The sequence below is a fragment of the Exophiala viscosa genome (genome assembly GCF_022695815.1).
Source record: "Exophiala viscosa unplaced genomic scaffold EDD37scaffold_1, whole genome shotgun sequence".
Lineage (NCBI taxonomy): Eukaryota > Fungi > Ascomycota > Eurotiomycetes > Chaetothyriales > Herpotrichiellaceae > Exophiala > Exophiala viscosa.
Genome location: NW_026944353.1, coordinates 2,070,239 through 2,095,939, shown reverse-complemented (window position 1 = coordinate 2,095,939; position 25,701 = coordinate 2,070,239). Strand labels below are relative to the sequence as shown.

General features: G+C 51.5%; 8 protein-coding genes across 8 annotated transcripts; 5 read left to right on the top strand and 3 right to left on the bottom strand.

Annotated features, from left to right (window-relative positions):
• Positions 1–469: 469 nt before the first annotated feature.
• EDD37DRAFT_585348 (protein TIF31) lies at positions 470–4,638 on the bottom strand (the record flags this gene model as incomplete). Its single annotated transcript, XM_062814449.1, has 2 exons — positions 4,408–4,638; positions 470–4,362 (listed from the first exon to the last, which is right to left on the bottom strand). Exons 1-2 carry the CDS (start codon positions 4,442–4,444, stop codon positions 470–472), a joined length of 3,930 nt encoding a protein of 1,309 aa, XP_062675066.1. The 5' UTR covers positions 4,445–4,638.
• Positions 4,639–5,767: 1,129 nt separating this feature from the next.
• EDD37DRAFT_559289 (uncharacterized protein) lies at positions 5,768–7,402 on the top strand (the record flags this gene model as incomplete). Its single annotated transcript, XM_062813785.1, has 1 exon — positions 5,768–7,402. One exon carries the CDS (start codon positions 5,768–5,770, stop codon positions 7,400–7,402), a length of 1,635 nt encoding a protein of 544 aa, XP_062675065.1.
• Positions 7,314–8,793, bottom strand: EDD37DRAFT_39771 (uncharacterized protein). Its single transcript, XM_062812297.1, has one exon. It carries the CDS (start codon positions 8,423–8,425, stop codon positions 7,466–7,468), a length of 960 nt encoding a protein of 319 aa, XP_062675064.1. The 5' UTR covers positions 8,426–8,793; the 3' UTR covers positions 7,314–7,465.
• A 451-nt stretch (positions 8,794–9,244) lies between these two features.
• Positions 9,245–10,440, top strand: EDD37DRAFT_644939 (uncharacterized protein; the record flags this gene model as incomplete). The annotated part of the gene is made up of 2 exons (XM_062817570.1): positions 9,245–9,659; positions 9,713–10,440. The coding sequence occupies 2 exons, from the start codon at positions 9,245–9,247 to the stop codon at positions 10,438–10,440; spliced, it is 1,143 nt and encodes a 380-aa protein (XP_062675063.1).
• Positions 10,441–11,198: 758 nt separating this feature from the next.
• On the bottom strand, positions 11,199–13,288 carry EDD37DRAFT_39727 (Pal1 cell morphology protein-domain-containing protein). The gene is made up of 4 exons (XM_062812295.1): positions 13,003–13,288; positions 12,691–12,884; positions 12,224–12,638; positions 11,199–12,168 (listed from the first exon to the last, which is right to left on the bottom strand). The coding sequence occupies exons 1-4, from the start codon at positions 13,052–13,054 to the stop codon at positions 11,351–11,353; spliced, it is 1,479 nt and encodes a 492-aa protein (XP_062675062.1). The 5' UTR covers positions 13,055–13,288; the 3' UTR covers positions 11,199–11,350.
• A 3,234-nt stretch (positions 13,289–16,522) lies between these two features.
• EDD37DRAFT_39549 (uncharacterized protein) lies at positions 16,523–17,678 on the top strand. Its single transcript, XM_062812283.1, has 2 exons — positions 16,523–17,382; positions 17,446–17,678. Exons 1-2 carry the CDS (start codon positions 16,773–16,775, stop codon positions 17,622–17,624), a joined length of 789 nt encoding a protein of 262 aa, XP_062675061.1. The 5' UTR covers positions 16,523–16,772; the 3' UTR covers positions 17,625–17,678.
• A 1,337-nt stretch (positions 17,679–19,015) lies between these two features.
• EDD37DRAFT_616317 (beta-glucosidase) lies at positions 19,016–22,933 on the top strand. The gene is made up of 7 exons (XM_062815655.1): positions 19,016–19,501; positions 19,675–19,883; positions 19,942–20,039; positions 20,088–20,263; positions 20,314–20,569; positions 20,615–20,955; positions 21,007–22,933. Exons 1-7 carry the CDS (start codon positions 19,439–19,441, stop codon positions 22,738–22,740), a joined length of 2,877 nt encoding a protein of 958 aa, XP_062675060.1. The 5' UTR covers positions 19,016–19,438; the 3' UTR covers positions 22,741–22,933.
• Positions 22,934–23,157: 224 nt separating this feature from the next.
• Positions 23,158–25,525, top strand: EDD37DRAFT_616313 (putative DNA photolyase). The gene has a single exon (XM_062815654.1). It carries the CDS (start codon positions 23,325–23,327, stop codon positions 25,392–25,394), a length of 2,070 nt encoding a protein of 689 aa, XP_062675059.1. The 5' UTR covers positions 23,158–23,324; the 3' UTR covers positions 25,395–25,525.
• Positions 25,526–25,701: the final 176 nt, after the last annotated feature.

Sequence of the window (25,701 nt, the reverse complement as noted above, 5' to 3'; positions counted from 1 at the left end):
CGCCTGTGCTCACCTTGGCTATCGCTTCCTCGCAACTAGTAGAAACTTTGTAAGGAACCAGGCTCCTTCGTAGGTAATGGGCGATAAGCTGCGCACGTGGACAGAATGCATTGCAGCATACCATTTTGTGAGAGTTGAGAACATTGGTATTGTAGCCAGTCTCCGCTCCTAGCCTTGCCTCCCGATAGCTAGCAAGCTCCATATGATGAAAGGCTCAAATTCCCATATCATATAAAACAGGCATCTGACCTCGAATTATACCCAGAGGACTTCCCCTCATCCTTACACCAAACTATCCCCTTTTGAAATGAAATGCTTCAGTCTTTGCATGTATAGTATACAGTTGAGCTGCCGCCGAAGTTGCTGGACCTGAGTGGATATGTCATAGGCCACCAGACGGCGGGCATGTAATGTTCACAAGTCTTCCTGATGTAATATGTCCAGAGTTGGTACGCAATAGGTCCCATGATCAAGCCGTCGCTGTCTGCCTTGCTGTTCGGGCTTTCGGATTCAGTGACTTCTTCTTGTGCTTCGTACTGGAGGTGGTACTCGTCTCGCCACCCTCGATGAATTTCAACAATTCATCAATGCTTCTGGAGTCCAGTGAAACGCTGCCAGTGCCAGTCCGTACATTTGCCTCTGTCGCAGCCGTCCGGCTGGTCGTATTCGGTGCCGCACTGTTGGCGTTCTGCGGCTGAAGCCTGGTACCAAGTCCCATTCGAGGGAGATGACGAATGCCGGCCAGTCTCCGACTTTGCAGCACTTTAGCTTGTTTAGCTAATGAGACGGCATTCTGCGTCAACTGTTCAAGCCAGCTTTCCGCCTCTTTTGTGTTGCGATCATTTGGCCCGAGCTCTGCAAGGAAGATGTTATATGCATCACGCATTTTACTGACGGCACCTTTGGCATCGCCATCCAAAGCAAGAGCTTGTGCTAGCTGGAACAATATTGTAGCAGCATTGATCGATTGCCGTCCAAAAAGACCCTCACAAACCTTGAAGCAAGCCTCGAACCATTTCCGGGATTCCGAGTATTCCTTAAGAGACTGAAGCATGACCGCTGCGTTATTCATAGTCGTGATGGAGTCGGGATGGTTTGGTCCAAAGATGATCTTCCATACATCGAGTGCATGCTTGACATACTTCAAGGCCTGTCGTGTGTTGCCAACGTGGTGTTCAAACAGGGACAGGTTGAGATATGCCAAAATGGCATCATGTGAGTCCACACCCAATGTCCGCTCCGTTACTATCACCGCTTTTCGAGCGAGCTCCACTGCTGCCTCCTTCTCATCAGTCTGGTAGTAGATTGTAGATAGAGATTGGTACATCTTGGCAACTTCGGGATGAAGAATGCCATAAATCTGCTCGTGCAGCGACAACGACTCCAGGATCAGCTCCTGGCCCAACTGCTTCTGACCCTGCGCCAGGGAGAGTTTGCCAGCTTCTAAGGCTTCCTCAGCCAACGAGCTCCTGGGAGTGGAATCTTTGACGATGGGCGTAATGTTCAGAATGTCGTCCGGCGTAAAAGTCGTATTCGGTTTGGCAACAGCACCGTTGGTTTGCGGTTGGTCAGTGGCCTTCTTCTTCTTTTTCTTGCTTGCTGTTTCTTGTTGTACGCCGTCGTTAGAGTGATCGCTACTGCTTCTGGCGGGAGACGACTCGGAGTGCGATTGAGATCCTTTGCTAAAGGAATACTCCCGGGCCACAAGTTGCAGACCCAATTTCAAGCAGATTTCTCGAAGCAGCGGCACCGATTGGATTCCCGCCTGCCAATTTTCCCTTGACTGATGTCTATATCGCGTTTTCACCTGTTTCTCGATCTCGGCTTGTAAACTTGTGGGATTCATAGTCTCAAACGAGAAGTCTCCCTCAGGATACAGAGCACGCAAATCCTCGTCAATTTCAGGCCGTGGATTGGGATTGAGTTCTGAGCCGAGTAAGCAGTTCATAAGATGCGAGAAGCAAGCAGTAGCAAAGACTGCAGGGAGGTGTCTTAGGTGGTGGTTAGCGACGTGCTTGAAAGCCCGTGCCACCATCTCCTGCAGAAGCACTGTAGAGAACGCCTGTAGACGTTGTCCCTTTTCTTCCGCGGCCGACGCTAGCCTTCCAAGGTATCGGATGTTGACGCCACGCTTGTGCAACAGCTGGCAGAGAGACTGCCCATCCATGGGGAAACCCACATCGCCGTCGTGGAGGTCGGTGATCAGATCCGGAATGACCTTGCTTCTGAGGAATCCACACACTGCTCGCACATCCTTCTCGTCTTGAGCATAGTCTGTCTTTTCTTCGTCGTTTTGAGGAGTTTGGCCGCTGCAGACATCCGGGTTGAGAGCAAGGTCGAAGTTAGAAATGTCCACTCGCTCCTGATCTAGCACAGGGGTCTCTTTTTGGGCAGAACCTTCTCCCTGACCCTCCTGCCCGTCCGCCTGCTCTTTTTCGGTGCTTTGACCGTCGGCTGGAGAATCTTCCACTTGCTTGGGAGTTCCTGTCTGGCCGTTGGCAGATTTTGCGCGACGCTTTTCAACCTCTGCACGGACGTATTCTTGCATTTTCGTGCGCCAGTATGCCTCCACCAACTCCACCCTCAGAACGGACATGCGGTGAGGATACTTTTCGCCGGCTTCGGCCTCGATCTCTTCGGTCCAAGCAACGTCCAGGGGCGTGATGCGATACAGATCAAGGACGTATTTACGGCCATCCGTTCCTAGAAGGCCTTTGGTCTCAACACTGCCTTCTAGATCATGTCGCTTGCCTTCTTTATCCCAAACGGCGTGTTTTTTGACGTGCAGTGCCTTTGAGAGCTTCTCAAAGACGGGCACAAACGCCTCGTTCTCCGTCACGATGTCTCTGCCTTCGACACCACCATAGTCAATTTGATGTTCCCCGGGTTCCCGCTGCTTGAAGATACCAGGCACAATACTCTGACCAACGATGCGTTTGCCGAGGTAGTCAACCACAATTGTGCCTGGGGTGAAAAGTCCGTTGATATCAAGTTGGTTGACGGCCTTGACGCCAGCCACATCTTTCCCCACAGCAACCCTGGCAGCCTCGTCACCTCCTTCACTAGCAAAGGTCTGAACGCCATCAGCACCAAATGAGTAGAATATGTTATTGTAGATGAAGATCTGGGCGTCCCGGCCTTCGGTGGGATTCAATGGCGCAACTTCGCCCCGAGCAACAAGGACAGCACCGCGAGCTGCGGCATCGTTGTAGTCGGCATAGAGCTTGGAGGTCAAGCGCTCTCGGAAGACACGATCTTGCAGATTGTCTCGAGGCAGTTCGCGGGTCGTCTGAATTTCTTCATTCCAATCCCGGAGATTCTCTGCGCCATCCGCACCACCAAGTAGATAAGGCTCTTGTGCCCTCGTAGGATCCGCCTGATGCTGTGTTCCTTGAGCGTACGAGGAGGGAGCAAGCCAAGGATTGGCGGGGATTGCATTCTGGAATGGGAATGTGGTGAGCAGATCTTTACGGCCGTTGATCTTTTGAAGCTCCACGAAAGCTTCGTTGAACCCCGGCGACAACAGCGAAATCAGAGATAGCAATGAATGTGCGCTGTGGTTCTTAGGGGCTGGCTTCGGAAAAGGGTCGAATTTGTTACTGGAGGATTTATTGATGAAGAAGCCGGATACAGTCGAGGTAATGTGATACTGCTCGCCTTCATTCGTCGTTAGCTGCAAGTAAAGCAGGTGACCTTTCTGCTGCAGGTGGTATGGCGGAGGGTTCCACTGAGAGACTGATAGTGACTTGATCGTCTTGGGCAAGGTATCCTGGTTAGACGCCAATATAGCATCGAACGACGGCCGGCCATCGACTTCGTAACCAGCCAGCGGGTTGTCCTCTGACTTTGGTGCAGGAGCATGGGCAGAGCCAAATTTATCATCATGCAAAGATAGACCTGCACAGATGCCATGTAGTTGATCAGATCGATCACCAGTCGCCCCAATGAGCTCCCTTATGCGGACAACATGTAATCTTGCCTCTTTCTCTGTGTACGGGTCTTCGACGAGGGTAAGTTCGTCGTTGGGCTTAAGATCCTTGACCTCGGAGAGCTCTACGAAGTCATTGATCCTCTGGCCATTGTGCTCGAGGTGGAAGCAGGTGTACTGGAACGTATCTGGCGTCTCGACGATCGATTGGCGTACATCTTGGACCTGCTCTTGCTGTGTGACCATAACCGACTGCTTGTAGGGCTTGTGCGGCAACTTGACAGTGACCTGGAACAACGCTCCAGCGTTGGGGTCATCGTGATGGGAATGGTCATGGTCGTGAGGGTGGTCGTGTTCATGCGAGTGACCATTGGTACCGTTCGTGAGGGCTGAGGACGTCTCCTCTGTATTTTGCGTGGCTGTCACATCTGTGTCTTCTGTCAGAATGCCAGTATTGACTACTGCATTGCAGCAAGTACCTTGTTCCGTGTGCGCGTCACCATTGAGATCTGCCATTAGGAATTTTTTGGAGAAGAACGCAATACTGTACAAGCCAACTCACGGAACTAAAAAGAGTTATGGACAAAGGAATGACGGAAGTGATAGTATACAAGCGGCGACAATGACAATGGAACTAATGTACAGTAAAGGGAGAAGAGCAATTGGCACTGGATAAACCGCCGAAGATGTATTTTTCTGGAGACTTTTGAGCAAGCAGCAGTTTAATGTTCCATGTTGGAGCATTTGACGGAGGAACAAGCTGCGGAAACGGTGATTGGTCGGCGGAGGCCCTGGAAGTTTTGGCCGAGACGAAGAAAATTTCACGGGAAGAAGAGCTGCACATCCTCGTGAAGGGTGGATTCCAGTTAAAGCCGCAGGTGCCGGACACCCCGGAATATCTTCGCGGGTCGGGCAGTCCCCTGAACAACCTAGGCGTCAAGCCTGTTTCCAGAAAAGATGGCACCGTCTGACCGCTGTTGCTCTCCAGGTTCAAATAGATACCTTTCCTTTTTGCCGTCCCGGAGTTCGTTATACACAACGATATAGTGTTGGCCTCTAGCACGGGGAAGGCCATCAGCTCTACTGTACAGTGCTTCTGTCTTGCTGTCGAGGCTTCCGCTGTTGTGAAGCAGCTTAATTTCGAACTTGTGACTTCGATATGCTCCCTGTCAGACGATGCCACTTTTTCTGGAAACAGGGTCGGCGTCTGCACTACTGGCTTCAGCAACCTCGATTATGTGACGAGTCACGCGAGCAGCGAGGTACTTTGACCGGCATGATGATAGCCCCCTTATCGAAACCTGCGTTTGCCGCTTTCCATGTCCCTTGCAGAAGCCCGAGAAGGAACATATTCAGCGAACTACCTGAGCATTGCGAATATCGTCAGCAGCGACGACAACTCTTACGAGTACGAATACTGGCTTTATAGGCAATCTCTTCGGTTTTAGATCTCTTGCTTGGCCTTCTGGGCACGTGGACCTCATCTCGAGCACCATAAGCTCTCTTTAGGCCCGCACCCCTTCTTCAGCTTCTTGATGTCAACATCATGTACTCATGTTTCCTGGCCAGGTAGTATTTACATGCCTTCTGTACAGCTCCCTTCCTTTTCTTTTTCTCTGTTTGGTTTGCCGCCTCCAACCAGCCGTTTAAAAGCCATTGTTCTTTGGTAAGCTTTAGGCGCATTACTTCGACCTCACCCAAGTCCCCTCAAGAATTGTGTTTCCGTAGCAGGGGAGCAATCATTGCTTGATCTTGTCTCCATCACTCGCACACATGCATCAATTCAAGATGATCGTTGCACGGAGGTGGACCGCACATAGGATATCATTCGGCAAGCCCATGCGCTTTGCGTTAGGTTCCAGACGCTACGCCTCGCAAGTCAGTCCTACGAGCAATATTCCAGGTTCAAACGAAGACGAAGATGACGACAAATACTCAAAGAATGCGAAGTCAAAGCAGTCAGAATCGCGTTTCGGATCGACCGTCTTCAAGGTGTTTGAGACTGCCGCAACCACCTTTGCTTCGATCGCCATCCTCGGGTTGGCTGGCTATTCATATCACATCTACTACAAAGACCTTGTCTTGCGGAAGATGGACATGGCATTTACACCAGGTGATCCTATGCTAGACATGGCCTCACCACCTGGGGCACATGAGTCTGTTCAACATGATGACGAAACTGAACATTGGGTCGACCGGCCTGAACAAACGAAAATCGACAGTATTATCAACGGCGAGGCAAAAGGACGGTATTTCCTGCTTGTTGGCGAGAAAGGAACGGGGAAGTCTACTATGGTATTGGAAGCTATGCGCAAGACCAATGGGGAAGGGGTATCCATGTTTGAAGCCCACGCCGACCCTGAGATCGTCCGAATCCGTCTGGGTAAAGCGCTCAACTACGACTTCCACGAAGATTACATTGGCTCACTATTCTCCATTCGCGGACCACGGGATACGACAGCCTTGCTAGACATTGAACGGGCATTCAACAAGTTGGAAAAGATAGCCCTGGCGCACCGAAATGGCTCCCGCCTCCGGAGCAAGCGGAAAGGGCCCCTTGTGCTAGTTGTCAACTGCGCCCATTTGATCCGCACCGACGAGGATGGCAATGATCTAATCGAATTGCTCCAGCAAAGAGCCGAACAGTGGGCAGCGTCAAACCTGATTACGATGATTTTCAACTCAGATGACTATTGGGTCTACGAACGATTGAAACGCTTTGCCACAAGAATGGAAGTTATACAGGTTCTTGACCTACCCAAATCTCGTGCGATCGCCGCTCTAGGCAGATATCGGGCAAGATATTTCCCAGAGCAGAAACGAGACCGGGAGGTCTTGAAACAGGTATATGATCTCGTCGGAGGACGGCTGAACTTTCTAAGCCGTGTCGCCAAAAGCAGGGATATGCTCAGGATGTGTCATCGAATTTGCGAAGCCGAGAAGACGTGGTTCCTGAATCAGTGCGGTATTTTGGGTGAGTCCATGGACGACGACGTAATGGACCAGCAAAAGTATGCCAGCGCTGCCATGGTCCTCGCCAAAGCACTGGTCGAGAAAGAAAAGGAGATGGAGTTGCATTATGACGAACACAAGGGTCACGTCCTGCCTCAAATCCCGCTGTACATCGCTCGTCAGATCATGACCAGAGCTGACTTCATTCAGCAATATGACCACGACAACATATTTACCATCGACAGCACGGCCATGGTGCGACCAGATAGCGTTCCGATGATGAATGCATTCAAGGACATCTGCTCTGAAGACGGATTTGATGAATATCTGCAAGCCACTCTGGATCGCATCTCGGCTATTGAGAGCATTAATCGAACAAAAGAACTCACATTCAAGGACTTATGGACTGAGCAGAGCGGAGAACAGAAGGGCAAGTATACATTTCTTACCAAAGACCACAAAGGACGAGAGACAGGCACCATCGAGATGCGAGTCCAGCCGGACCAACCACCTGAAGATTGAGAAAGCTTTTGTGCTGTACCCCCAATGCTTATTTCGGTACCTGGAAACTCAATGACGGGTTCATTACATACCTTGAATCAAAGGCTTCGCAGGCCGACGCCCCAAACAGATCATGCACTGGCGGATCATTGCGCGCGGCAACGGAGGCAATCCATTTGCTCTGGTTGCAAACTGTCCGGGCAGCTGTCTGCAACGTTGACCACATCCTGGGCAATTGTTACGGACTCTCGCTTCAGTGGAAATCCATCTGTTGAGATCAGTAGCATTGGATCCTGTGTACCATGCATCACGCGGAAGTATCCTGTTGTCAGCTTCGGAGTCTTCAAGATTGCGCCGCGCCTCCATCTTGAGTCCCTTGACTTGGATGGATCTGCACGCCATGCACTGCCAATCAGAATATGGTTGGTGATGGATATTGGGACGGTTCGTGAGGCCACAATCACATGGATGCATATCTCGAGTGATGCGTCTGTCGCGACTGCAGTGGTAGCAATGGTACATCTCAGTCTCTGGATTTTTGTGAATATCATGAGCCTGTTGCGCCTTCCAAACGCATTGGATGCAGAGATTCTTGTTGCAACCGGAAAACATTCCTGGATGAAATCTACCAAAACACCGACGGATAGCGACATGGGTTGAGGTGTTGAAACAACCCAACTCGTCACATTTGACCGGCTTCAGGCCTGCGAAATATGGGTCTTTGGTGTCTGATGTGGTAGGGTTATGAGGGAACGGTTTCCAATTGTCTGCAACTGTACGACAGCTCATTCGAAGCCGTGTGTATTGATAAGATGTCAGAACACCACATTCTCGCAGTCCGTCCCGAAAGTCTGGGATTGAGGTGAGGACGCTTAAGAAGTCAGCTTTGGGCTTGGAAAACGTCGGGACTTGGGGAGGTTCTGGCAGAGTAATGTTGAGGGAATTGATCAAGGCCGAGGGGACATCCGAATCAATACGTATGCGCTTACCTGGCTTTCTCTCGATACAGGAGGTTGTCGAGGATCGTTTTCTGCTGAGCGCCATCGTGGAGACTTGACGTTGGTGAAGTCTTGCTGTAGTTGAATGTGTCCAGCATTGCTGTCGGTGGCCTGCTGCTCACAAATAAGGGGATCCTCACTACAAAGGCATTGTGTCCGATACCGAACGACAACAAGGACTATGGACAATGCCCATTAACGTTCTTTATCCATTGACGTATCAGTGTACCTATCAGACTCGACATCGTGTCAAAGGAAGCAAAAGCTTTGTTGTGACAATGGCATCCAAGGCGATGAGCACCTCAACTGTGCCGACGGTGTCCTTTCTGAGGTGAGGGGACTCTGTGTATTGAACCGCATTGACTTCTCGTGGGAAGATGTTCCTACCTGTGGACTTGCCCTCAATTCTCATCTTGTCCATTGAGGTTGCCGTAGAGCTTGTGGCCTCGTGATGACCACGATCGACTTAGTATTATCGATTCCAATCGCTCTCATAGTCTGGAATACTTATGAGGTCGGGTTCGTCCCTCCGCTTGATCAGTGCGCTTTAGCCGAGATGCCAGTGACGTAGGTCTCGCCAGCTTCGTTCCTGAACCAATCACGTCACGATCGCGTTGGTGCCCTGGCCGCTTTCTTTCATCTCCCACTTCCTCATCCTCCAGCCACACCATTTCTCGAATATTGTCTTCTTGAGATCACGCGTCGTCTCGGTTCATTCTCACTCACCCCTTTGTCCTTCACTCACGAAGCCCGCCAGTGCCATCCTCCCTTCTATCATCTGATGCTCGACCACCTTGTCGAACTCACCACCACCCTCATCCATTCGGATCACGAACCCAACATCTCAGACGAGACGACCGGCACGATGGCTCCGCGAAGCCGACACTCCAAATCCGCAAGCGTTGGCTCGGTCGATGCTGATGGCACTGACTTAGTCAACGGCATCATGTTCCCACCCACGACTCCATTCCCTGTGACGACCGTACCACGCAGCAAAAAGGCCTCGTCGCGTTCAACTACCTCTCCACTCGCCCAGCCTGTGGTGGTCATCCCTGCAAAGCACACCGAGTCACATCACCATGAGATCGAGATCCTCAAGCTTGTCGGTGCAGTCATACTGAGCACAGTGCTCGAAGGAGGCCTGCAAACAGCAGCATCCTTCGTTGCAGCAGGCGATGTGGCAGCAATTTCGAAATCGGCAAACAACTGGGTTGAAATCGCAGGACTTCTTGCCTGGAAGATCGCCAAACTGACTTTATACTGGCTCGCTGGCTTTGATGGTATGTTGAATTAGCCGTTCTTCTTTATGACCAACTAACACCTTCTCCCAAAGCTTACGATGTCGGGTCAATCACACTGCTCCTCTCTACGCCTCACACAATCCTGCTTGGACTCTTCTACAAAATCCACCCGATAACCCTAGCAACAACGACCCTATCCTCCATCCTCGCCAATTCGACGCCATATTTCTTTCTGCGCTCTCTCTCACCAGCCCACGCGCCTGGCTCCGCGCCCAAATCGTCTCTTCGCAACCGTCCTATCCTGACCGACCCATACACAACCATTGCCATTTCCCTGCTCGCAACTGCCATCTTCGCCGTTCTCGTGGAGGGAGCCCTTGCGACGTTCCTCCCCACTTGGCTGGTCACAAACTTTACGGGTCTGCGCACGCTTGAAAAAGCTCATCTCGGCGCCGGAGGTCTACCAATCCTTCTCGCCGCCCTGATCCCTGCCGGCGCAGCCACCATGGAGTTTCTCTTTGCGCCGCCCACGGCCGCCGGAAATCACCCCATCCCGCCACCGGATTTTGATCCCGTAACGGCGGACTTCCTCGAGCACCTCTTCCATAATGCCTGGGGCTGGTACTCGCCGAGACAGAAATCTCTGATCAGCCGGGCCGGCATGTTGACCTATTTGATTGTCGTTGAGACGGTCATTCTTACCTGGGGCACCATGACCGGTGTCGAGTTTCTGGGCGCATTGGGCTATGCGGGTATTTGGGGTGTAGGCGTAATATTGACTGCCGCGGCGCTGGATTGGGTCGGTGGACCAAGCGATTGATCAAGAATCGAGTGACCGACTCAGCCAATCTCACTAGTAGGGTTGTCTATGGAACATGCCGTGGCACCTTTTTACTTTGTCTCGACTCTAGGGGACGGGTGGTCAATCGAATTATCCATGACGCACGGCGCGGTATAAAGAGTTATTGTACGAGCAATTTTGGCTCGATGTAGGATATATGGATGGGAGGCAGATTGGTCCTGGGAAGCTGCCGTGTCGCGTCGAGAAGGGCTGCCCTGAAACGAGGAAGGGAAGAAAAAGTATGGGAATGTACAGCGGTCATAAGACGATGATTGAAAGCTCAATCCAAAAGGACAGCACCAGTCACCTGGTAATGCCCTCACTTAGGCGATGCACAGCAGAATAACAATACAGCGATATCTCTTTTTCAGGTTCTGTGGAATTTATCTCATCAAAGGAAAAAGTTCTCGAAATCTAGGTAAAACAGGATGGTTAGACCCACTGCATAGCAAGACCAACAGTCGGTCAAGACGTGACGTTGCCTCTGTACAGGCACTGCGCTCCAGCACAATGTGCACTGCACGTCTTCCCACTAAGTCATGCCCTCATATGGGTCGGAAAAAAGGAAAAGCTCGTAACCATTAGGTCAACCACATCCATCATCAGCTTGCCAGTGGCCTAGTCCAATGGCAAACCTCAGGTATCCAAGCGAGGTAGCTGCGGGACCTACCAGAAAGTCCGAAAAGGAGCTTCTCAGGCTCGGTGATCAAGTCGACCTCTGCACATCCGTCGTTGTTGCGTGTTAGACCCGTCGTGGTTGTTGTCGTCGTCATCAAGGTCGTCCCCATGCACGCCCAAGCGCCCTTCTACCCTTCCTGATGCAGCCCGTCCCACCATATCATACAAACTTCCCAGACGCCATGTACCTTATTGAAGGAGAGGAGGCTTTCTAAGCGGCAGTCTCAGTATTCCTTCTCTCGCGGGCAAGCGGTCGGCTTCGGCCGCCCTTCAAACTTTTGACGCGACTGAGGAAACCCCCTCCAGTCTTGCCCTCTTCAGCGCCAATGCTCTCGCTGGTGACTTTCCTCTCCAGTCCAAACGAACGTTTGGGGCTGCTGGGTGCACGCGCTCTGTTTGGCTTCTGTTCTTCAGCAAAGGCAATCTGTGCGCCTTTCTTCTCGTATTCTCTGTCGTACTCCTTGAAGAAAGGGTTGACACCGTTCTGTTCAGATCTGCCAGTGCCGAGTGGACTTGTGGGAGTTCCCAACGGCTCAGGTGAAGTCATCCGCCCATTGTCGCCCATTCTTGGGCGAACACCTTTGATTCTCTGGGCCAAACTCTTCTTCCGAGAAAGCCCACCATTCGCATTGACTTGCTGCGCAGCTTCGTTCTCGCTCTCGCGACGTTGCATTGCGGCTCGGCTCGCTGGCGCTCCCTCCAGAAATGTGCTCGTACCAAGACCGGCTGTCTCATATCCATGGACAGGTTCAGTTCGTGCAAGCGGATTGAAACTTGCAGCTCGGTCCGGTTGTGGTCTGCGTAGATAGTCGGCGTCGTCATCCACGACTGCGGCTTCATTATAATCGACGTGAGCCTCTTGTCCTCTTCCATGGTATTGGTCAAGATTGAGCTTCGAGTTGAGCGGTCCAGCACCACCAAGCTGCATGTTGACGGAGTCTTTTGGGAAGGCTTGCATCGGCGCCTGCCTGGTACCCTTTCGGTTGCGATGAGGATTGCAAGCATCGAATGGCCCGTCATGATGGAATACTGAGAAGCCATTAGTGTCCAGCTCCACTGTGGTTTACCAAAGATTTTGACTTACATCCAGTCCCGTAGATGCTTGTTACGTCCAATTTGTCAATGACGTCCAGTTTTCTGTCAGGCTTCTTTGACTTCTGTGAAGTCTTTCCTTCTCGGAGCCTTCGTTCTTTTCGTCTTTTTTCAGCCTCAGGATCTAGATCTTTGGGTTTATCGCGAACAGACGACTCAGAGTTGCGCCGCTGTGTACGTTTATCACGAGAACGACTCTCTGGTGGGTCGGCAAAGATGTTCAGGTCTCCAAGCAGGTCGCGAGGCTTGGCTTGTTGCCGTCGGCGTTCTTCGTCAGAATTGGTGGGTCTGTGTCGACCTGGTGGTCCTCGTTGGTATGGTCGAGGAGCGATGTTCTCTCGTCTTGGAGGACCGTTGACCGGGAGTTTTTGCGCCCCTCTCGAAGGATCATTGAGATCAAGCGATGCCTATCAACGTGTCAGTCCAACAGATCAAGCCAGAGCACAGCCGTACACGTACAAATGCGTCGGCAGTCTGATCCGTTTCGCGAGTCTTCTTCATGCCATTGTTCCCTGCGTGTGGCAGTCTGCCATCCGACATGGTTTCGCTGGTATCCAAAAATGGGTTTGTTGCTGCAGCGTTGAAGGGAGCCAGCCCAGGGCTCGTGGTGCGATTGCGAAAAGGATTGTTTGAAGCGAGGGACGGGCCTCGGTCTATTGAAACAGAGTCAATCATACTCCTTTTGCTAACAGGTGTCGCGTGAACGATAAAGTCACCAGGGAAATTCGAGAACCACATGTAGGGATTGTGCAGAACAAAGGTGGTCAATACAAAGAGATGTAGCTGGCTCGAACATACCTGCTAGCGGTGCCGTCTGAGCCATTATGGCAATGGGTCGCTTCTGTTCACGGAGAATGCAGGGTCCTCAGCTGCGCTGCGTGTCGACTACGATCTCAAATGGTGAGACCAGCAGAGGGTGTCGGCTGCGTGCAACAACCACAGCGACAGCGGAGTCTCAACGAAATATTATGTCGAACAGTGAGAATGCCCGTGCAAGTACAAAGTCACTATGTACCTAATGGACGATGAATGTAGGACGTAGTGAAGACAGCTGTTTGTTTGGTCCTGGAAGAGTGGGTGTGAGGAGTCGTGGCCCCCTTAGGGGGTAGTGACCGTGCGCTGAATAGCCAAGAGGCGCGACGTATTTCTGCTCAATGGAGGATTATGCAGTAATATGTTATGCTTCGTGAAATCTTCGTATGGGAGAAGAATTAGGATGAATCTGAGTTGAAAGGCGAAGTCGATATGAAGAGTGGTTGAAGAATGAGTTCAGGATTGTTGAAAAGAGGGAATGGAGAGGATTGAGAACGCGCAGGAGCAGGCGCAGGCAATTCAAGCTCCGAGAGGCACGCCCGAGGTCTTGGTCTCTTGGGGGCAGAGAATGGGGAAGGAACAAGTCCGTTTGATGCACCGCCGCCAGCAAAGCAACTCTTCTTTATTTCTGCAACAACGCAACTTGATAGGACTCTCCAAGTTAGTAATTGTTGAATTGAACGAGAACAGCCTTTACAAACACCTGATTGCTTCTCGGGCAGGTGACTACTGCAACTACCTTGTTATCTACTTCGTACATCCTGGAGATTCTGGCCACAAGTGATCAACGTCAGAGAACACTCGCTCCCAGCCGCAATGACATCGGCGGTGGACTTGTAGGACTGACCAAGTTTAGGGTCACTGATCAACATCGCCAACCTGCTCCTGTTGATTCATCTTGTACCATAGTACAGAACTACAGGGGTTGTTCGCGTCGTCATAACATCATTTCGCTGGTGTTTGTTGTTCTGGGATCGTCTTGTCCTTGCCCTACTCGTACTCGCACCATCAAACTCAAAAGTCTTATTACTGGCACCGACCGACCCACGGCACAGCCCTCTCTATGCACCCCTTTGGGCCACTCAAAACACGCCTACGCATCAGAATCCTCAATTCTCCGCTTCCTTTTTACTAGGCCTTGGTGCAGGCAGTCTGCAGAGGTGTACGTTGGCAGGCGTGTCAGGCTTTCAGTCTCGCGTGCCATGCTTCGATAGTCATATCCTGACCGTGCTTGACGTTGACCACGGGCCTGTCAATTGATATTCCATCATCAATCAGACTGAAACCTGTTGATTGCAAATCTTGTGGAGAAACGCTTGGATCGACCGTCTTTTGCGGCTCTCCTTCAGTGGGTTTCTGTGATACATACCCCTGACTTCAACTCTAATCCGACACGTACTCTGGCCCTTGCATAGAACAGATACGGCAACTTTGATTATCAGATTTGGTGCTGCAGAACGCCGGATTGCGTAAATTCTGCTGTATCTCCATTACCAACCGCAGTACTACTGGAAGACTTCCGCTACACGTGGTGACTTCTGTCAAACGGAGATTTCACCTTGAACTCGTCCTTCAAGTCGCGTGCCTATAGTGCCATAACCCCGGGAGCTTTTTTCTGGTCGCTGCGGGTTTACCCGAAAGCCACTTTGGGTATTCTCGGCGTACCTAATTCGAGCAGCTGGAGACCGATATTCTAGGCCGCCGGTCAATCTCTATCTCAAGATTATCCGACGGGGAAGCATTGTTTCGTCAAACACAGCGACCAAGCGAAGGCCGGCCCCTGCTTGTACTTGTATCGGCATTTGTAGCGCAGTGACCTCAATGGATCTCACGAAGACGCCTACTCCGCTCTCACATCGGTTTACTCTTGAGTTGGAGTTTGTGCTATGTCTCGCCAACCCTCACTATCTTCAGTATTTGGCGGTAAACTACCCCCATCTGCTGAACAAACCAACAGCAAGCCACAGCTCCATCGACATTGAAGACTCTGATGCCGCTCGGTTTACCCGTTACCTCAAATATCTTTATGAGTATTGGCGGACACCACAGTACGCTAAATATTTGACACACCCTGGGGCCACTCTAAGAAACCTAGAGCTTCTGCAGCAAGAACAATTCCGGAGAGATATTATCAGACCTGATGTTGTTGCGAAGTTGTTGGAAACGGATGCGAGTCAGATAGTGGCGCAAGATGTATCTGCTCATCAGGACCCTGCCACAGAGTCCGAACAGCCGGGTGCCTGACCAGCAACTTCACAACCAGAATTTGTGGTAGATGTCATTTCTCTGAGCAAGGCACGACAGCGTCATCATCGGCTGGGGCATCGGGGTGGCATGTTATGCTGCGATGACGTGCGCGACCAACACAGCGGCCTCGTTATGAAACCATTCTTGCCCCAGATTGAGACATACATACGGAGGCGACCTGGTTGATTCCACAGAAATAGTGCATTGGACAGCCATCGATGTCGGGATCATGTCATTGATGAAAAGGCAGGCTCAGCCGACGGAATGGCAAGATCGGAGCTTTGCAACAAGTAGAAACAACGTTGAAGCTCGAATACGGCCCGTCAACGACAGCAAACAATGCTTTACTCGGCACAGCATTCTGTCTAACCTCAGAGACATGACCACCATTGAGAGCCTGAGTCAACTGCAGCAGCGACGGGAGACCGACGAGACTCAGACCCAAGACAACGACTGACCATTCCATCGCTGGAGTAGGAGAGTTGTCGTCTCCATCCTTCAGGTAGAGCTTGAATGGTTTAGCTTTGCCCCGAGATGAGAGGATGTGGTATTGCACCCGGGACGGCTCTACCTCGCGTGAATGGAATCAGTGTCTTGAGTCTGGCGGGCATTGCTCGTAGAGAGAGACATCTCATAGACATCTGAGATCGCGACTCTTGGAAGGTTTCATTTGAGCGAGCAGCTACGGTGATATTGCGGACAAGAGGCTGGAAAGGCTAAATACATCATTCATAATTGGCTGTGAGAAATTGTCAAACTGGCAAGGCCCATCATCGTGCTGCTACAAATTGTATTTTTCATCGGATTGTACGCTATAGGGTTGACATGCGAAAAGGAAAGGTGAAGATGCCTTTCCTGGCACGTCGGACGCGCTTGAGGTTGGCTTTGTCGAGTTGGGTCACCGTCCAATCGCCTGCATCCTGGTCCATTCCATTGAAACAACAAGCCGAGGTTGTTGTAGCGTTGCAGAAACAAGTTTAACGGCCGGAGTGTTGACCACCCTTGTCTCCTGCATCAGGCGCGTCTCAGATTTCGTGGTAGCCATGAATGCTGTCATCTCGTCTCTCGTTTGAGATAACTACATCACTTCCCACGATCCTCCGTGCTGATTGTCGTGCAATGCCCGCAGGACACCCCGCGCCGCTTAAGTAGGCGACCCGGTACTCACCGTGAACGGCCATAAGTCCAGAACATACTGCACCATACAAACACTGTATCGCAGAGAGCCTTACCACGTATCTGGCCCCGATTGCGCACCTTGGATGAAAGCACGCAGGACATTGAGCATCAAGAGATAGGAAATTCACGCGATCCATTACTAAGGGGCGGACAACCGCCAGAGAGCTGAGACTCCTCGCATACCGTGAAGTGCGGCTATCCACCTCGCGCTCCTCGCGCCGGGACACAGGGCGACGGCTCGCACCCATCGAGAAACAATCTGACCGCAGCTGGGAGGTCAACGTTCAGACAGTGTTGTCACGATGGTCTCGACACGGCATCATCCTAGGCCCTTTCCTGAAACACCGACACCCACCACGCCTTCCCAACCCAAGTCCTCGTCTTCGTCGCCACGAGACGTGTCAACCTCAGTATTACCGACTTCACAGAACCGCGGAGTGACTCAATCCTCTGGTGTCAGGCAGAAAGCATCTGCTGTGGGAGGCATTTCGCATAGGGTGCCTCCATTGCTTCTGGGGTGGCTTCTTGTGTCTCTACCTCTAGTTGTTTGGGACACAGGCTACATCTTCCTCCGCCCACATTCCATGCCTGGTGGGAAATTCCACTCACCCATCTGGAAACCGTATGCTCTTTACGGCACCGTGGACTACGTCTATGGCTGGCCAGCTTGGAACAACCACGTCGGCTTCTCGGCGGCTCAGGCATCGTTGAATGCCGTTGAAACAGCAATGTACATCTATTACTTGAGAGTCTTGTTCAACCACGGCGCCAAGAACTTCTTCGCATTCCAGAATCTGGACGAATTCATCAAGGGATCTGACGAAAGTGCTATCACCGGACCTGATGTGGCCATGGCAGTGCTTGTGCTATTCTCGGCCGCTGTGATGACGCTGAGCAAGACCATTCTGTATTGTAAGTATTCCCGATGAGCGGGATATGATGTGGCAGTCATGGCTGACTGGACGCTTCGCGCAGGGTTCAACGAATATTTTGGTGGATTTGCCAACATCGGACACAACACTCCCTGGAATTTGGTCTTACTATGGATCATACCTAATGGACTCTGGATCGTTCTTCCCATCTACATGATCTACGTGCTCGGAGAGGAGATGCTTGCGCTTATGCAAGGGTCCGCTTACAACAAGGCCAAGTAATCACTCAACCAATGCAAAAGTTACCCACGCTTTTCGCTTGCGGCTTTTTTGGCCGTTCACCAATCCAACAAACAGTGATTAATGAGCATCCCTAGCAAGTATTGCGATCATGAGACAGAGCAAAAGCGATTCTGGCGGGCCGCAGGTGGGTAGCACTGTATGCTTTTGCAGCTGTGGGCTCCGCTTCCTCTGCAACCCATATTCAAGCTGCCAGTACCTCCATATGCCAAGGCTGCTCGCGGAATGCCGGACAGAGCCCAAGTCGGTCCATGTCCCAGAATCTGTACCATGGCTAGGAAATAACAGTGTCGTCTGAACGCCAAAACAGCTAGGACAGACGAGTTCTCTGGGTTACAATGAAAAAGCAGAAGTCGCCATCAAGTGGGGGAAAAGGCGGAAAGAGAGCCTGTCCGGCTAAATCAATCAGCGGTGCTCGGCATTGCGACCTGGTTGCGATCTGATGACTGCATCACCGACAGATTCGTGCACGTTGCCGGTGCAATATCCTTCCAATGGACCGTGATGAGCCGTTCCTGTGTACCGCAATCGGCCGGGCCGACAAGGAGGAGAAGGTCACCGGCAAGAGAGCGAGAGGTCAGACCCCAGCCAACATGGTACCATCAACCACAGCTACATGCATATGCGAGGACACATTCCAAGACTAGAGAGGCAGGTGCACATAACGCGCAGGCAAACTGGAGAAAGTTCACTCCGGAGTGCCTGGAAGAAATGCGTAAGACCGGGAGGTGAATGGCTAGATGCATGACACTGGGGAAAAGAGGGCAAATAGGATAAACATCGGGCAGATGGAGGGGTTCATGGGTTAGCTTTATGGAGCAAAAAGGCGGGGAGATCACAAGGCTCACAAGGATTTCCATCTCATCGTAACGATGGCTTTTGACCGAAAGAGTGGCACGGAGCAAGACGAAAGAGGGAACTCAAGAGAATGGCAAGAAAATGGTGTGGTGGATGGTGGGAAAGAATCGTCCATGACCCGTACTTTGTAAATACAACAGCCATATGACTGGTTGACCTCAACTGACAGCTCCAACTTAGCTTGATAGCTTGCATTTGCGGGGTATAAAATATTGTAGGCATCACACGTACCGAAGTGCGAAGGTATTGTACCTCTGGGGAGGCGAAATACAACCCTGGACAAGGTGTGATACTCGTTGGTCATGTTCTGTTAAGTTGCCTCGGGAGATGATGGTCTTCGAGGGAGCATTTTTTTGCACGGAATGTAGCATGCGTCAGTTCCATCTTACCCGCCCAATGCAAGCAAGCAAGGCCGGCAAGTACTACTGTACCCAGCAGATTTGCATCTTCTTCCTCTCTTCGGGTTTCCCTTTTTTTCTGAACATATTCAGCTCGAGTATTCCTCCATGTGGCTGCCCCCCATTCCTCAAGCTCTCCACAGTAAGACATATAACTCATCACTCATCACTCATCATCATCATCATCATAAACCACTACCTGCTCTATGGCGACATAACTACCTGAAGGGCTCCTCAAATACCTGTAACCTATCCCTCAAGGCTTCCTTTCTGCTTCCTCTGTTTTCCACTTGGTCTGTTGCCTCGTCTGCCTGGTATCTCTCCATCTTTTCCTTCCTACTCGGTCCCTTCGCGGTCAAGGTTGATCACCCACCGGACCACGGCTGCTACGTCGGTCGACAACTAGCTGCCGTTGCACTGCAGCTTGTCTTCTCGACTACCGAGCATTAACCGTCCAAACAGGCCTCTTGCGACCCCTTCGTACGTGGGATTGACGTCAACGATCAAAAACAGTCAGGCCGACCTTGCTTCACCTCAAAAATGTGGCTGTCGACCACGGTTGTGGCTGCCGTCGTTACCCTGTCATTCAATGTCCTGGCCACTGTAAGTGCGACCTTTGCGCCCCTAGATTCCCAATAAGGCACCAAGATTCCCACCCCTGCCTTGTCAAGCTTTTCCCCCACGAAAGCCACCATGGCGCCGTCATTCTTGTCTTCTGCTGTCTATTTTCTGAATGCCACCTCGTACTGTCACCATACTTACAATGCGTCTTACAGCCCGTCGAGTTAGATGCTTTCCACAAACGACAGTCTGCAGCACAGCCCTTCAATAACGATTATACCGGGCCCAATTTCACTTCTCCTCCAAGTTATCCGTCCCCATGGGGCACCGGAGCTGGAAACTGGTCCTCGGCTTATGAACAAGCTCGTGCCTTTGTGAGCCAACTGACCCTGCTCGAAAAGGTCAACCTTACCACTGGTGTTGGGTGAGTTTCCTTTTTTCAATGTGTATGGAAATACTTGCAAGCTCATCACCTCTTTTAGCTGGGAAGGCGAACGATGTGTCGGCAATACCGGCTCCATCCCTCGACTTGGCTTTACCGGTTTCTGCACACAGGACAGTCCCTTGGGTGTGAGATTTGGTGGGTTCTGCGATGTACAGTGTGAAGCATCCAGCTGAGAGAATACAGGTGATTACGTCTCGGCTTTTTCTGCTGGCATGAATGTCGCCGCGACATGGGACCGCAATCTTGCCCAACTTCGAGGTGCAGCCATGGGGGCCGAGCACCGAGATAAAGGTGTCGACGTTCAACTCGGTCCTGTTTGCGGCCCCTTGGGTCGATCCCCCGAAGGTGGAAGAAATTGGGCAAGTCCGCAAATTTGAATTGCATTGCACAGCACCCTAACTATCCATAGGAAGGGTTCAGCCCCGACCCATACTTGACGGGAGCTCTCATTGCGCCAACTATACAGGGCATTCAGAGCTCTGGTGTCATCGCTTGCACGAAACACTTAATTGGCAACGAACAGGAACACTTCCGCCAGGTGGGGGAGTCCCAAGGTTATGGCTACAATATTACCGAGGCCCTCAGCTCCAATATCGATGACAAGACCATTCATGAGCTTTATCTCTGGCCTTTCGCTGATGCGATCAGAGCTGGCACTGGTTCAAGTATGTATTCATCGATATGCCACCACGAAAGCTGACAGTCCCTAGTCATGTGTTCTTACAACCAGCTCAACAACTCATATGCCTGCTCCAACTCTTACCTTCTGAACCATCTCGTGAAGAACGAACTCGACTTTCAAGGCTTCATTATGTCAGATTGGGGAGCCCAGCACTCTGGTATTGGTACTGCGCTGGCCGGTCTTGACATGAGCATGCCCGGCGACACTGCATTCGACACCGGTCTCACCTTTTGGGGCACCAACATGACCATCGCCGTGCTCAACGGAACTCTCCCCGAATGGAGACTCGATGACATGGTCACTAGAATCATGGCAGCGTATTACTACGTCGGCCGTGACGCCAATAAGGTGCCTACCAACTTCTATTCGGTAAGTACACACTGTCCACAGAAAGACTTGACGGGACTAATATCGTTACAGTGGAGTTACAATACATATGACAAGCTCCATGCCGCAGATCCTAACTCACCTATTGGTCTTGTCAATGAGCATGTCAATGTTCAAGACGAACATCGCATAATCATTCGTCAAATTGCTCAAGCCTCGAATGTACTTTTGAAAAACACTGGTTCTCTCCCACTCACTGGGAAGGAGAGACAAGTGGGCGTCTTTGGATATGATGCTGGATCCAATCCCTGGGGCGCCAATGGCTGCGCTAACCGCGACTGCGATAATGGTACCCTGGCAATGGGTTATGGAAGTGGTACAGCAGATTTCCCTTACCTGGTGACACCAGAACAAGCCATTCAGCAATATGTCCTGACCCAAACCAATGGTGAAACCCAAACCATCACCGACAACTATGCCGACAGTCAGATTCAGGTTCTTGCCACCCAGGCTGATGTGGCTATCGTCTTTGCCAATGCCGACTCGGGAGAAGGGTTTATCACGATTGACGGCAACACCGGTGACCGCAACAACCTGAGTCTGTGGCTTGGAGCTGATCGGCTGATCAACAACGTGACCAAGTACAACAACAATACTATCGTCGTCTTGCATACCGTGGGCCCCGTCAACGTCTCTGCCTGGTACGACAACGAGAACGTGACCGGCATTATTTGGGCTGGTCTGCCTGGCCAGGAGAGTGGTAATGCTATTGTTGACGTACTCTATGGTCTCATCAATCCCGGTGGCAAGTTGCCTTTCACCATCGCGCGGGATCGCACCGATTATGGCACAGACGTCATCTACGAGCCAAATAATGGACAATTCAATGCTCCCCAAGACACTTTCTCCGAAGGTGTCTTCATAGAATATCGATACCTTGACGAGCATGGTATCGAGCCCATCTACGAGTTCGGTTTCGGGCTGAGCTACACAACCTTCGAGTACTCGAATCTACAGATCACCCCAGCGAACCCGGCGCCATATACACCTGCTAGCGGCGAGACCGGGCCAGCTCCTGTTTTGGGCAATTTCAGCACGGACCCATCGCAATACCTGTTCCCCAATGGATCAATCTCTTACCGTCCCTATTTGTACATCTACCCCTATCTGAACTCGACCAGCCTAGAAGCCTCTGCTGATGAAACGGACTACGGCCTTCCTGCTAACCAGTATATTCCTCCGGGTGCCACTGACGGTTCGTCACAGCCTCTTTTGCCAGCTGGCGGTGCACCTGGTGGTAACCCTGGTCTTTACGAAGTCGTTGCTACAGTCGCCGCGACAATCACAAATACAGGCAGCATTGCCGGTGATGAGGTTGCTCAACTATATGTCGGGCTTGGAGACGGAGAGCCTCCCAAGGTCCTTCGTGGATTTGATCGCCTCACCATTGCACCAGGTGCTTCTGCAACCTTCACAGCCGAGTTGCTCCGCCGTGATGTATCTGTGTGGGACACAGCTTCGCAGAACTGGGTTCAAGTCGATAATCCCATCATCTATGTGGGTGCTTCCAGCAGGAACACTCCTTTGACCGGCACTCTGTCTGGTGGTAGCAGCTCAGGCAGCAACTCGAGTTCTTCAACTACTTCGAGCGCTAGCGGCGGATCTCCAGTCAGCCAAATCTCGGATGGTCAGCCTCAAGCTGGCACGACTGCTACGGCACCAGTGAGCCAGATCTCAGACGGCCAGCCACAAGCTCCAAAGACCACAAGTGCAGTGGTCAGTCAGATCTCCGACGGTCAACCTCAGGCCACCGCTTCCACGTGGTGAAAGTCGATGGTCTAGGCCTACCCGGCAGAGGACTGTCCACCTTAATGTTTAGTTTCGAAAAGCGAGAATACCTGGGACCGATAATGGTACGAAGTAATGAGCATCAACAGGAGGACGTAATGACCAAAGAAACAAAAGAACCTTCAAGCACACTGCACATAGCGCTAAAGCATTGAAAATGATTGCATCATGATCAATCATACCTTACAGTATCTGTGGTATTTTCCAGTACGTTTACCAGGTGATGCTAATCGCTAATCGGCTCGGCGAGATCTGAAACCTAAAGACTTAAAGTTCGATCTCCGAACTTTTGACTCTGCCAGGTACCAGGCCCAGGCGCTTTGACCTTCATAGATGCATGTCGTCATTGATATCTGCTTTTATGATGGAGCTGTTATTATACTCCAGACTAGTATTGTGGAAAGAAATGTGCCCGAGCCCAAGAGTACTCGTACAGCGTCTGCCTCCTACAATCCGAGATTCGCCATAGTGCGCAGTAAATCCCCAGGGCTCTCAACGTACAAGTAGCGGAAGTGCACGTACTGAACCTAGGGAGTAAAGTCATCGACAACAAGGTGGCAGCCATGCCGTCCAAGTTCAAAAAGAGCAGCACCTCAAATGGGCCACGAGTCCTGTACTGGTTCCGGACAGATCTACGACTGCACGACTCACCGGCGTTGATGCACGCGCTGTCCTTGAATCCATCGCACCTCATCCCACTGTGGACATGGGATCCACACTACGTATACCGCCAGCGCGGGTCAGCTAATCGCTGGGGCTTCCTGGTCGCCAGCATGGCCGATGTGTCGGCGTCACTGACGCAACTCAATTCAAAGCAGAAGTTGCATGTTGTGCGGCGCGCCCCGGGCAAGATCATTGCTCCGTTGCTGAAGAAGTGGAAGATCGATGTGCTGGTGTTTGAGCGCGATACTGACGCGTATGCGCGAATGCGGGACGATGAAGTCACATCTATCGCGGAGGGACTCGGCGTCAAGGTCGTCAGTGTGACTGGGCGGACGCTGTTCGATTGCGACGAGGTGGTCAGGCAGAATGGTGGGAGGCCTACCATGAGTATGGGCCAGTTGCTCAAAGCCACAGGGAAGATGGGCGACGGGACGCCGAATAAGCCGCTGGACAGGCCGACGAGCTTGCCGGATCCGTTGGACGAGGAGGAGATGGATTTGTCGGAATTGGAAGGTGATGTGGGGTCGAACGGCGAGCAGGAGCCAAAATTCGCGGGCGCCGAGCAAAACGATTTCAATGCCGTGCAGAGGACGATGGGGGAGGAGAAGAACACGCAGTTCTCGTGTGGGTTGATGGGACCGGGGAAGTCATTCTCAGTGCCGACGCTGGAAGAAATGGGGATCGATCCGGAGGATGTGACGACGCCACATAAGGGTGGAGAGGCGGTTGGTCTGGCTGTTCTAGCCAAGTACATTGCCAATGAGGAGTATATTGGGACGTTCGAGAAGCCCGCAACTGCGCCAACAGATTTCGAGCCACAAGCCACGACGCTGTTATCGCCACACATGCACTTTGGAAGTGTTTCGGTACGCAAGTACTGGTGGGAGGTTCAGGACGTGCTTGAGAAGCGAAGAAAGGCGAAGAAACACAACAGCAATCATCCTGTGAATCTGCCCGGACAATTGCTCTTTCGTGACATGTACTTCGCGGCACATGCGAAGGTTGGAGTTCCGTTCGGTCAAGCCATTGGCAATCCTGTGGCGAGGTTCATCCCCTGGCATCTGCAGTCGAAATACACCGTGGACGAGCACGGCAAGCCTTTTTCAGACGGAACGTATCTGGTCGATGACGCTCAGGCGGAGGAGTACTTTCGGAGATGGAAGGAGGGACGAACAGGCTTCCCCTGGATCGACGCCCTGATGCGACAGCTCAAACAGGAAGGATGGATTCACCATCTTGGAAGACATGCTGTGGCGTGCTTCCTGACTCGTGGTGGATGTTATGTGTCCTGGGAGCGTGGCGCCGAGGTGTTTGAAGAATGGCTGATCGACCATGAGATTGCTTGCAATGCGGGTAATTGGATGTGGTTGTCGTGTGCAGCCTTCTTTTCGCAATTTTACCGATGTTACTCACCTGTGGCTTTCCCTAAAAAGTGGGATCCTGAAGGAAAGTTCGTCAGGAAGTACGTTCCCGAGCTGGAAATGTTCGACAAGAAGTATATTTATGAGCCGCACAAGGCCCCCATTGCTGATCAGAAGGCTTGGGGATGTGTGATCAAAGGAGATGGGACGGAACGAGCAAACCAGGAGATGAGACTCTATCCGAAACCCATGTTTGATTTCAACGAACGGAGGGATTTTTGCATCAACAAATTGAAGGAAGCTTATGGAGTTGGACTGTATGGCGATGATGAGAAGGTGCTAAGCGGTGAGTGGAAGAAGCTGTTTAATTATGACGATGGAAGTGGTGATAGGCGAGAAGAAGCGAATGGTGTGTTGGAGCGAGGTGTCAAGAGACAAAGAAACTCCGATGACGACAATGGACCTCAGGACCGTGAAGATGGTACAGGAGAGCACGCCGCACCTGGCGACGACACTGATAGGAAAGAAGGCAGGCTAAAGGTTGTAAAGAGGCAACCTGTGGGCAGGAAGAAGAAACAGGCTACACTTGAGATGATGGTATCAAGGTAGTAGTAGAAAAGTCTTACCATTAGAAAGTGATACCCAGGGCAGAAAACATCTTCCATTGTGTTTCTGCATTCGGTTTGGGACAGTTCGAGTAACTTGACTGTTCTGAATGTGCGGTAGGACACGTTCAGAATCTTGGGTTGAGGTTGTGAACTTGTGATACTGCTCACAACTGTCTCACAGCTGGAATTTCCTGTTGACAGCAAAGATGCCAAGATAGCCCTTGGCATGTTTGGCTGTGACACTATCAACCTCGTTCATCCAGACTTTGGTCGCAGTTTCTCACTTTATCTTTCATACTGCCTTGAAT

Bases quoted from the DNA above. Each gene is read 5' to 3' on its own strand.
- EDD37DRAFT_39771 (XM_062812297.1), bottom strand. From the start codon at position 8,425: ATGGCGCTCAGCAGAAAACGATCCTCGACAACCTCCTGTATCGAGAGA.
- EDD37DRAFT_39727 (XM_062812295.1), bottom strand. From the start codon at position 13,054: ATGGCTCAGACGGCACCGCTAGCAGGTATGTTCGAGCCAGCTACATCT. The intron at 12,885-13,002 runs GTATTGACCACC...CTGTTTCAATAG, and splicing joins CGAGCCAGCTACATCTCTTT to ACCGAGGCCCGTCCCTCGCT. The intron at 12,639-12,690 runs GTACGTGTACGG...ACACGTTGATAG, and splicing joins ATCAGACTGCCGACGCATTT to GCATCGCTTGATCTCAATGA.
- EDD37DRAFT_39549 (XM_062812283.1), top strand. From the start codon at position 16,773: ATGGTCTCGACACGGCATCATCCTAGGCCCTTTCCTGAAACACCGACA. The intron at 17,383-17,445 runs GTAAGTATTCCC...CGCTTCGCGCAG, and splicing joins GAGCAAGACCATTCTGTATT to GGTTCAACGAATATTTTGGT.
- EDD37DRAFT_616317 (XM_062815655.1), top strand. From the start codon at position 19,439: ATGTGGCTGTCGACCACGGTTGTGGCTGCCGTCGTTACCCTGTCATTC. The intron at 19,502-19,674 runs GTAAGTGCGACC...TGCGTCTTACAG, and splicing joins CATTCAATGTCCTGGCCACT to CCCGTCGAGTTAGATGCTTT. The intron at 20,264-20,313 runs GCAAGTCCGCAA...AACTATCCATAG, and splicing joins CCGAAGGTGGAAGAAATTGG to GAAGGGTTCAGCCCCGACCC.
- EDD37DRAFT_616313 (XM_062815654.1), top strand. From the start codon at position 23,325: ATGCCGTCCAAGTTCAAAAAGAGCAGCACCTCAAATGGGCCACGAGTC.